Below are 11,915 nucleotides of genomic sequence, written 5' to 3' on the forward strand. Positions count from 1 at the left end.
TAAATGACTGGCGCAATCTTAGCAATCGGAACCTCAGAAGACAAATACCATCCCGCAGGAAAAAATTATATGCCAGTGAAATCGTGTGCGTCTTTTAGTTAGTACGTTTGGGCCATTCTATATTTTTGATATAGCAGACAGAAGGTCATGAAATAACATCATGTAACGAAGTCATACGAACGGTTCCGCCTGCCCAAAGATGTTTAATTATTATTTACGGGCCCTACAGTTTCTGGTAAATCTGATAACGTGAGTAGAGAGGACAAGAGATCGATAGCAATATATATAAAATTCCCGATCTCATTGACAGATTTTATCATGAATTATCGATGATTTTCACGCTGCGCGCTGGCTCACTGAACATTGCAGCTGATTTCGTGGCAAAAGAGATAAGGGGGTCGGTTTATCACCCTGGGAGCCCAAGACCCAAGTTTTTTCAGGGGGCGTTGGGGCTGACGAAGTGCTGTTTCGTTCCTGCCGACGGGTATACGCCCGAAGATGTTTAATTATTATTGGGTGTCTTACGTTTTTAAACACACCTCACTAAGCTCTACCGGCAAATCTGATTACGTGAGCAGAGAGAGGATAAAAATTGATAGCAATAAATATGCAATTCCAGATCATATTGAACGATTCAATCATGAATTATTGAATTATTTCGCGCTTCGCGCGTCTATGCGAGAATAGCTAACTCATTAAACAATAAACATACACCCAATGCAGATGACAAACCGTGGCAAAGAGCGGATAGCCAAGGGGGTCTGGGGGGCGAAGCCCCATAAGTTCGGTTCATCACCCTATGGGGTCCCAAGGCCATTGCTGAGGGGCTGACGAAGTGTGGTTACGGGCCTGCTAAGGTGTTACGACTTATATCCAGTATATTTCGTGTATCCAATATATTCAGTACATCCAATATTTCGCGTAATCCACTAATACCTCGCCTCTAAGCTAGTAATCTTCCGCAGCGTCTCTCGATAATGCGGACCACGACCAATAACATCGATTTCGCCCGCCACGTAATTTTGTCGCTTGCCTTACATATCCTCTGCTTTACATTAAGTGTGCAATTGTGCGTGTGCATGCCAGTGTTGGGATGACTCGAGTCAGACTCGAGTCACCTTTTTCGCATGACTTGACTTGTCTCGAGTCACTTTGCCAAAATGACTTGACTTGACTCGGCGTATCAGAAATGTGGCTTGACTCGTGACTCGGAGCAAAATTCACGAGTCAATTTCAAGTTATCAAGTAATCGGTGTCGATAAAAATCACTGTATCTTGGATATGTTCGGGTTGTTCGCGAAACGCTTGTGTGACCCGTGAGACTGCTGAGAGCGACCAATCATTCAATAAGCGTGCACTTCACCGAGCCTTGATTGTTCTCTCACAAATAGATTGACTGCAAACGAAGTGATCGAAGCTTAAAGCTGACGTTGTCGTAACTATAGTGGTACAGTAATAGAAAAGCAAAATGTCTATATTTCTGTTCTCATCTTACCTTAACCAAACCGATTGTTTTATTGAAATTGAAGTCGAATATAGTTTATATAGTCCTCAACCATTGGCACATGCTCGAATGGTATCATATCTACAGAATTGGTCAGTAACGAAGTACTTCTACTTTTTCGAAGTACTCAAGTAGTTTTCCTCTACTTCTGGTACTTACTCAAGTAGATCTGATTTTCTCTACTTCTACTTCTACTTCTCAATATTTGGTGATCTACTTACTTACTTTTCGCTATTTTCAGTTTGTCAAGTAGAAGTAGTTCAATCTTCCAATCAGGAAGATAGCCTGAGGAATTTCGGAGCTGTTTTCACGGAGTATTAACATTTAATTTTCATAAGTTTAGTAAAGCACAGAATTTTCGTCGCGCCTCGCGCGCAGTGGATACGAAGTGACCAGTATGATTTCACGAAACTATCGGTGAATATCATTTAGGTGGAAGGTTGGCGTGGTTCTGTTCACACCACATTGTCGCCCTTCGCCCAAATGAAATAATTAATAAAATTATTAGGGATGGTGTGAACCTCTGAAAGGTTCAGGTTCGTGTGAACGTGAACCTTTTTGAAAGGTTGTGTGTGAACACAAACGCGAACCTCATGACGTCACGTGACGTCATATTGCTAATTTCAACCCGGGGCCACATAATGACGTTTTAAACGTCGCCAAATGCATCTACTGAGGCAATCAAATGATATAATAATCCCATAAAATCAGTATCTTGCGTCGCTTTGCCAACAATTTCGACCTGATCGGACAATATTCTCGGCGTCTGAGTATTGCCACATGGATATTGAGCAGAGTGTAAAATGGGTTTCTATACCGATATTACCCCATTAACAAGTTATACAGCAGTATAGCCAACACCCCAGTCGCACGGATTTGGTTTTTTGATACAGTATGCAATCTATACATATGTAGTCAAGATTGACCCCGTCCGCCTGCTAGATTTTTACATCAGAAGATGATATGATATCAAATGATATCAATCTCATTCATTGGTTGAATAAGCATCATCTGCTGACAAAATACAGTGTATTTCGCTCTTGATGTCACGTGATTGCGGGTCAAGCTCACAGCACAGAGACACTAAATATGCACAAACGGAAAGCTGGATAAATCGAGCAAACTTTTCTAACAATACAAGTAAATTTTTTGAGATTGTCAAGGGCATGCTCGTTTAGTGTTGAATGTTTATGCTGCCAGCTCCATGCATAGAGTGGCCCGCAGTTGAAAGTCAATAAATTTGAACCAAAGATGTTATATAATGAAGTGAAAATTGCAATATATGAAAAAGGTTCACAGTGCAGAACCTACCAAGGTTCTGTTGTTAACGCGAACCTCAAATTTTCCGAGGTTCACACACAGAACGCGAACGTGAACCTCACGTTCACACCATCCCTAAAAATTATATATGGCTCATCATAACATTTGAAACTGATGTTTCGCAATCTAGCATTTTCTTGTCATATCGTAATCTAGCATATATATGTCCAATTGTCCATGGTGTGTCCTAATATGGAAGAGTGGACTTTGACTTTCTTTTTTAGTTTTAGAGCTATTTTAGCATACCACCTTTGAAACTTTCTGGACTAAAAACATGAAATACATATTCTGCTTTTAGAAGTAGTATTTATATTTCACTTTTAATTCCCAGTATCATATACTTTGAGTTATAATTAATATCAGTTCTTTTATCCGGATAACATACATGTTGAAGTATAAAAGCAAGTGTAGTAATGCCTTTAATTTCTGGAAATAAAGCTTCACAAGTTGGCATTTTTACGGTCCACCATATTTTTTATTAACGTTTACTAATAGCGCAAAGTGTTTACACCGTATATCCTATACAACTTCTCCGTATTGCTTTTCGACTAAACTACGGGCCTTATAATATGGGGGATGGCGCTATACCATATGCTATTTTCTTAAAGTGATGTTCCAGAAAACAGAGGATTAGAATCGCGTTTCCTTATCAATACTATCATTTTCATCCCATGATGCGGACGAATGCTTATGCTATCGAAAACTGGATACCTGCGGGTATGCATCAATATGAATCAAGCTCGTCACCTATCACATAGCTCAATTTGCACCTTTTTATAATCCATCCAATCAGAATCGTTTTCACAACTACTTACTTACTTGAGTACTTTTAAAGTCAGTCAATTCTACTTCTACTTCAAGTAGTTTTTTAGGATGCTTATGAAGGAAGTACTTCTACTTGGGTAGATTTTTTCGTCGCTACTTCTACTTGAGTAGCTTTCTTGACTACTTTGACCACATCTGCGGCTATTTGTAAATGGGTATCGTATTCCATCTTATCAATTCGTTTTCCTATTCTCTATTTTGGCTGGTAACTATAAACTGAGGCTATGCAATTACGTAGTTTAACAGTTCTACGTATATGTGGGCGATAAAGCGCCTTCTTGCGTTTACCTCTATATTTGTTCATCGGTTCGGAATCTATGACCAATGACCACTCAAACTGTATTTCAGACAGCTAGCAAATTGCAATGACGTAATCATGCCTCATACATAAATCGAAAAGGCAACTTGACTTGAAATGTGAGTTGACTCGTGACTTGACTTGACTCGAGTCACCTCCAAAAATTGAGTGACTTGACTTGACTCGAGTCATCTTTGAAAATCGATTGACTTGACTTGACTCGAGTCAAAATGTGCAATGACTCGTGACTCGAAGGTATAGTGACTTTTGATCCCAACACTGGTGCATGCCTCTTCCCTCTTTCGCCTAGGCCAAGATGGGTGTCTATGATCTCTAGACTACTCCAAGTCGTTTCGACACCTATCTTTTCATTGTTTCGCAGTTTTGTGGTGTTTTGAAATGATGAATATATCAGTAAACTGATACTTAACCCACATGTCAAACTCAGAATGTGGGACAGTACCTCTCTTCCCCTCACTGTACCCTGCTTGCCTATTTCCAGCGTCATTTGGAACTTTCCCGAGAAATCAAATTAGCGTGGAGTACCTTACAGTGTTGGGATGACCCGAGTCACCTTTTTCGCATGACTTGACTTGACTCGAGTCACTTTGCTAAAATGACTTGACTTAACTTGACTCGGCATATCAGAAATGTGAACTGACTCGTGACTCGGACCAAAATTCACGAGTCGATTTCAAGTCATCAAGTTATCGGTGTGGATAAAAGTCACTGTATCTTGCATATATTCGGATTGTTCGCGAAACGCTGGTGTAACCAGTGAGAGCGAATAATCATTCGAATATTGTGCGTTTCACTAAGTCGCGATTGTTCTCTCACAATTAAATTGATCGCAAACGAAGTGATCGAAGCTTAGAGCTTACGTTGCCGTAACTCGAGTACTAAAGTAATAAAATAGCGAAATGTATATTTCTGTTCGGTTCTTACCTTAACCAAACCTCTTGTCTTATTGAAATCGAATATAGTATATATAGTTCTCAACCATTGAATAGTATATTCATATTGAAATGAACCCGAATATTTTCGGCTGACACTCGTCAGGGGTAACGGTCAGCAACTAGTAGAGAAATGGAAAGAACATTGTATATCAACAATCGTATCACAAAATAGGACGTCGCCAGCATGAAATTTCGTGAATGAGAGAGCGTTCAATGTACTATTTTTAGGTGGTACACGAACTCCTTTTGTTGACATAGTTTTGGTTGGTGTATTTTGAAAGAAGTCGACTCCAAGGCACACAAATGGAATTGTGAACGGCCTCGCCCAACGATTCGAAATCGGTCGTCTCGATAATTATTCGCACAAATCGGATTATCTAACAGATGTTTGCCGATGGCAGAATTAATGGCCTTTGATCGATCAGCATCAACCATTGGCGCAGACTCGAATTGTATCATCAATTTGTAAATGGGTAATGTGTTGCATCTTATCAATTCGTTTGTCCATTCTCTATTTTGGCTGGTAGCTATATGAACTCAGGCTATGCAGATACGTAGTTTACCAGTTCTACGTATATGTGAGCGACACAGCGTCTTCTTGCCAGTACATTTAACTCGTTTATCGATTCGGAATTAATGACTAGTCAATCTGTATTTCAGACAGCTAGGAAATTGCAATGACGTAATCATGCCTCATACTTCGAAAAAGTAACTTGACTTGAAATGTGACTTGACTCGAAATGACTCGTGACTCGATGGCAGTGACTTGATCCCAACACTGGTACCTTAGAATCAAAACTCGCATCCATAAATACACCCAATATTTAACAGACTTGACAACATTTTAACACTCCACCTATTGCTAGTTCGCCTTCAGCAATTGGGCTGGTCTCGGTAAGATGACAAAAAATCGTAATCACATATTCAGTCGTCTTTGCGGACCGACAAATCCACTATCATAGCTCATTTGTTATTATTTCAAGCAAAGAAGAGCAGTCTGAAGTTTCTCTTATTATCATCATCAGATAATTAGACTGAAAAAACACATTCTACATCATTTTTCTCGGCGCAGTGACAGATATGCACAATAAAATACTAAATGCAAATATACATCATCCACATTTACAGCTCCCGTAGCCGTAGTACACCCATGTTCCTGCATCATGTCCGTCGCCGATTAGAACCAGCAAACACCCGTCTCATAACAGTCATAACTAGGGCTAACCACAATGATTCGAGTACCCTAAACTGAATCAAGTATCAATTCTAATGATCCGAGCCGAGCAGTAAGAGATAACTTTCCCGAGTACCAAAATTTTACACTCATTATGAATCAGAGTTAATTTTGCAATGAAAATCATAGTTTTGGTTGTATTTCTACCACAGAAACCCTCGATTTGTAGTACTACAGCTCACTAAACACATAGTAGAAAGCCACGCACGGTATCGGAAATGACAGACACGTTAAGTCGTCATCAACCTACAGCAGTGGTTCTCGACCGCCGGTCCGTGGCGAGATTCCTGCCGGTCCACCAAATACAGTGGAATTTGATATCTCAATTGCAAAATGCTATAAGTTTGCGATTGTCCATTAATCAAAGAAATGAAACATCAAATTTTAAGCTGATTTAGAAGTCTGCAACGTATTTTTGTTATAGTGACGCATGAGAGAGTTCATGGTCTACTTTGGCGGAAGTCTTGCACGTAACTTTTCATGAGAAGTCTAACTACTCGTTCCGGACACTTTACATGTGCAAGCAACGTAGAATTTTAGACAAATTTTGACGATGCAATTAAGCGACACTTGAAGTATAATAGTGGCCACATAGCTAAAAACAGTCGCATTTCTTTCGAAGGATAGTCTACCGAATAATCACAAGCTAGGCATTGGTTCGTGCAAACCCGGCCATGCAGGAACTTCACTAGAACCTGGTACCTACTATAAAAAATGCGGCATCAAAATAGGGTTGCCATACGTTCTTCTTCACGAGGATTTGTCCTATTTTTTTGAAATTTTTGAAAGTCCAAATATCCTCTTTTTTGAGAATTCGTCCTCATGTAAAAATTTTTGTTTAATGTATGTCAAAATGAAACCGAGATACAGGAAATCAGAACACAAGTAACGGTCCGCCGGGTCTTTCGGGAGTCGAGTCAAAAAGGTGACCCATTTTTTAGTCAACCAACGGAAAATTCAATTAATGTGTGTGTTTCTGGAGTCAAATCAGAAAGAGTCAACCAACTACAAATTCGCAAAAAATTCACCAATTTTTCCGGATTTAACTCCGGCATTGTAAGTACGGAAATTTTTAAAAAGGTTCCCAAAATGTGGTAACCATAATTAAATGAAGTTTCCAATGTAACATTTTGAGGGTTAATTTCGATTTAGGAAGGTCCACCGCTCCGCAACATATATTTTGAAGTTTTACCGGTCGGCAATATCAAAAAGGTCGAGGACCACTGACCTACAGCATTGTCACTAACTGCAGAGGTCCTGCTCGACCCTTCGCCACAAAGTACAATGAAATAGGTATACTCGAAGAAACACTAAATTATCTTAATTATTGTGATATAGGAGTGGCTTTATATCCTTTGCGGTACCATAAAAAGTAGGCGCTTCTTCGATATACGCCCGAGATCAAAACAGTGTTCCCCATGACACCCGTAAATGTTTCCCCATGAACACGATAAAATTTTATAATCGTCAAAATATTTTTTTTTGCATTTGAATAGACGGATATTGGGGTTGGGGGAATGGAGATATTGTTGGTGGATGTGGGTTAGGGTCAAAGTTGGAGTATGGGTATCCCAGATTACGGTTGAGGGAGGGGGTATTAGGGAAGAGGAAGGAGGGATATTAGGGTTGGATGTGAGTTAGGGTCAAAGTTGGGGTTAGGGTATCCCAAGATTAGGGTTGGGGGAGGGGGTATTAAGGTTGGATGTGAGTTAGGGTTAAGGTTGGGGTCAAAGTTTAGGTTAGGGTATCCCTAACCCACATCCAAACCCCTCGCCCAACCGTAATATTGGGAAACCCTAACCTCAACTTTGACCCTAACCCTGACCCACATCCAACTCTTAGACCCCCTCCCCTAACCTTAATATCCCCCTTCCCCAACCCTAATCCTGGGATACCCCAACCTCAACTTTGACCCTAACCCACATCCAACTCTTATACCCCTCCCCCAACACTAATATCCCCCTTTCCCAACCCTAATCTTGGGATATCCGAACCCCAATTTGACCCTAACCCACATCCAACCCTAATATCCCTCCTTCCTCTTCCCTAACACCCCCTCCCCCAACCGTAATCTTGGGATACCCTAACCCCAACTAAGACCCTAACCCACCTCCAACCCTAATATCTGTCTCCCAAGAAGCAAAAAAAAAATTATTTTGACGTTTAGAAAATTGTATCGTGCTCATAGGAAGCACTTGCTGGTGTTACGTGAAACACTGTTTCGATCTCGGGCGTATATCGAAGAAGCGCCAAAAAGTAGCCCTACACATTTCAACTTTCCACATCTTCAATGCTGTTACGACGTCATGAGGAGTAACAATTGAATACTCGACTCGGCTTGAAGCTCCTAATACTCGATTCAGGTACTCGATTTTGCCCGGGCCCCACCCATAACACACGCCAAAACACAATCACGTCTCCTTCTTAACCACTTCCTCTCCCAAGGCTTCGAGAATCTCCTGCTTGTAATCGTCAAAGTCCCCTTCGATCTGATTGATGGTCTGTTCCTCGACGACCCACAGAGTGCAATTCGTTTCCGTGATAAGCCGCGAATCGTGGGACACGATCACAACACCGCCTTTGTAGTCGTTAATGGCTTCTGCGAGGGCGTCTATTGATTCTAAATCCAAGTTATTAGTGGGCTCGTCGAGGATTAGAATATCCGGCGCGCTAGACACTAATTCGGCAAGGGCGACACGTGCTTTTTGCCCTCCACTCAAATCCCGATTTGGAATCGTGTGCGCTTCGCTCACCAAACCCACAGAACCGAGCCTTTTTCTAGCGTCTTGATGCTGCAAGTTGAACTTTGACGTCAGATATTCTGTGGGAGACTTGTCCAGATCCAACTGATCGGCAGAGTGTTGCGAATAAAACGCTATCCTGGCACGGTGGTTTTTACGCATCTCCCCCGAAGTAGGCTCGATGGTACCGCACAAAAGTTTTAACAGAGTGGACTTGCCTACTCCGTTTGGTCCCACGATGGATATCCGAGATTCCATATCGATACCGAACTCTACGTTTTTAAACAGTAACGGTTGCCCGGGATACCCAAAAGTTACATTGTACAATCCGAGAATTGGCGGATTAAGTGGGGGAGGGTCTGGAAATGAGAATTTGACCACATACTCTCTCGGTTTACGAATTAACTCCACTTGCGTTTCGCTGCTTTCTTCCATAGCGGTAGCCCCGCGCCGACGACCTTTTTCTTGTTTCCGTGTTAGCGCTTCCTTAGTCTTTTTTTCTGCCACTTGTTTCGAAGATCCGTGAGCCTTCAGTTCGCGTAAGCGCTTCTCTTGCTTTTCGTACTGTTTCGTCAATTCCTTCAGCCTTTGAACGTACATCTTCTTAAACTGGCCGAAATTGCCACGGTAATAGTGCAGCTTCATGTCGTCGAGATGCACAATGTCGGTGCAAATGTTATCCAAAAAACTCTGGTCGTGGGACACGATCAGCAGGGTCTTTTTCCAGTGTTGTAAGTAATTGTCCAGCCAGATTACAGCGTTCAAATCGAGATGGTTCGTGGGTTCGTCGAGCATCAGCAGTGTAGGCTCTAAAAAGAGAGCGCGTGCCAGAGAAACTCTCATTCTCCACCCTCCCGAGAAGTCTTGTGTCGCTCTTTTTTGCATCGATTTAGTAAATCCCAAACCCGCTAATATTCTTTGCGCTCGCGATTCTGCAGACGCGGCCCCGATGGCTTCCATATCTTCGTACACTTTTTTCAACTTTTCCTGCACTGATAAGTCACCGGCTTCCTGCTGTTTTATATATTGTTTTTCGAGCTCCATCAATTCCAATCTTTTTGTGTCTGCGTTTAACACAGCGTCCAACGCCGATGTCTCGTCAGCCCGAACCTCTTGCTCACAATAAAGTATGTCAATATGAGCCGGAATTCGTACTTTTCTTAACGCCATGTGCCGCAACAATGTGGTTTTTCCTTTGCCGTTAGGCCCGACAAGGCCGTATTTACGTCCCGCTACGATTGTTAAAGAGGCGTTCTTGAATAAGTCCTTTCCTTTCGCGGCTATCGAAAAATTTTCCACTTTTATGTCCATGCTGTTGTCCTGCAAGGCCGACGTTTTCTGCCCGGTTTCCTGTTGCGAAATGCTAAAATTGCTCAGTTCGTCGTTCAATCTCGCTGTTTCCGATTCCTCCAGCATTTTTTTGAACTTCATCTGTTTCTGGTATTTTTTCCGGTCTTTCCGGGACATTTTGCTTAACGCCTCCTCGTCCAGTACGTCGGAATCTTGTTGCTGGGGCCCGTCCTCGTGGCTGAAATCTTGCACGGGTTCTGAATCTTGTTCCGGTTCATTTTGCACGTCGTCGTCACTGACGACGGGTTCTTTCTCCACCGGCTTGGGAGCAGGTTTGTTTTGCTTCTTTTTCTTTGGAATTTCCTTCACAACTTCAATCTCTATCTCTTCAGGTTTGTCTTCGGCGAGTTGCTCGAAAAATTCTTTCTTGGCATTTTTCTTCTTTTTTTTCTTACCCTCCTTGACTCCTCCGGGCTTGTTCAGATTCGGATAATCGTCCATCGACTGAGTGTCGTTGGATTGGATTTCGTCTTCGATTTTCGACTTGGACTTTTTCGGCATGTTATGCAGATTTATGAAGAAGATATACCAAGATACCTGTCATATAACAAACAGATGTGGATGGAAAATGAATCTTAGTTTTTGGACATAATACTTACATATGCTATCAGGTCATCAACTATAACTTTAACGTAAAACCAGTATGACGCTTCGATATTGTTCGATAATTGATAGTGACGATGTATCAGATTGAGTGGTTCTTGGTCGGGCATATATAATGGTATAGAAACTTGTACGGTACCGTATCATGTTTTTAAGCCATATTCCCCAATTTCAGAAAAGGTTAGAGGCCTATATTATGAAAACGAGCACGATAAAAATCTGACAATGCTTTCAATGCAGTTTCCTGAATATCATTGAATTGATAACTCCATGATAGCCCGCCTTCAGGATTACCGGATAACGACCTAACATCGACCTCGCCCTCCGCCACATGCCACCTCATTTTTTCGCTTGCGTCATATATTCTATGCATTACTTTTCATTCAGTGTGCATGCCGCTTATATTTACTTCGCCTAGGCTAAGTTGTTTCGACACCTTCCTATCTTTACATTAAATCGCAGTCTTGTGATGTTTAGATACGATGAAAATATTAATATACCCGATTGATTGATATATAAGAGTTATATTACCAGCAACAGTCCAAAGCCAACAAATCATGAAATACGTGTTTATTTGAATTCTCCACCAAAGTTGCTGACGATGCCCCCTGACGAGTGTCAGACGAAAATATTCGGGTTCATTTCAATATGGATATATCATTCAATTGTAAATCATGAAATGAATACAGCCAGCGCCCTACCACTCAACTATACTGCCGTTGACCCGTTGTCAACTCACGCATTGATGTATACCTGTACGTACGATATCCGCGACTATTCGTGTTTTTGATCGAAGTTGCGTACCAGCAGAAGAGTCAAGATGCATTATCTAACATCGACTACATGAACTATAACACCCTAATTTTACTGACAGCCTTCGAGAAAAAAAACTACATATTTTTCACAGAAAGCGATATAGCGATTGCGAAAGACCCGTCAACAGTGACAAGCCAGCAGTGCATGTTTATATAGCTCAGTGATGCAGCCGGGAGATGCGTAATACTTTCACGCCTCATTGAGCTTCCTACAAAAGTTTTAGTACTGCTTCAGAAATTAATCAGTTAATTATAAAATCTGAAAACAA

General features: G+C 41.5%; 1 protein-coding gene and 1 long non-coding RNA gene across 2 annotated transcripts in view; both read right to left on the minus strand.

Annotated features, from left to right (window-relative positions):
* The window catches only part of LOC145451876 (uncharacterized), a 328,627-nt gene that overhangs the window by 291,932 nt on the left and 24,780 nt on the right, over positions 1 to 11,915 (minus strand). The window lies entirely within an intron of this gene.
* Positions 5,895 to 11,725, minus strand: LOC145451867 (ATP-binding cassette sub-family F member 1-like). Its single transcript, XM_080330089.1, has 2 exons — positions 8,404 to 11,725; positions 5,895 to 7,519 (listed from the first exon to the last, which is right to left on the minus strand). Exon 1 carries the CDS (start codon positions 10,727 to 10,729, stop codon positions 8,549 to 8,551), a length of 2,181 nt encoding a protein of 726 aa, XP_080186215.1. The 5' UTR covers positions 10,730 to 11,725; the 3' UTR covers positions 5,895 to 7,519; positions 8,404 to 8,548.

Source organism: Botryllus schlosseri, chromosome 12 (genome assembly GCF_051294905.1).
Source record: "Botryllus schlosseri isolate E-star chromosome 12, Bs_hap1, whole genome shotgun sequence".
NCBI classification, from domain to species: domain Eukaryota; kingdom Metazoa; phylum Chordata; class Ascidiacea; order Stolidobranchia; family Styelidae; genus Botryllus; species Botryllus schlosseri.

Coding starts and splice junctions, on each gene's coding strand:
- LOC145451867 (XM_080330089.1), bottom strand. CDS start 10,729: ATGCCGAAAAAGTCCAAGTCGAAAATCGAAGACGAAATCCAATCCAAC.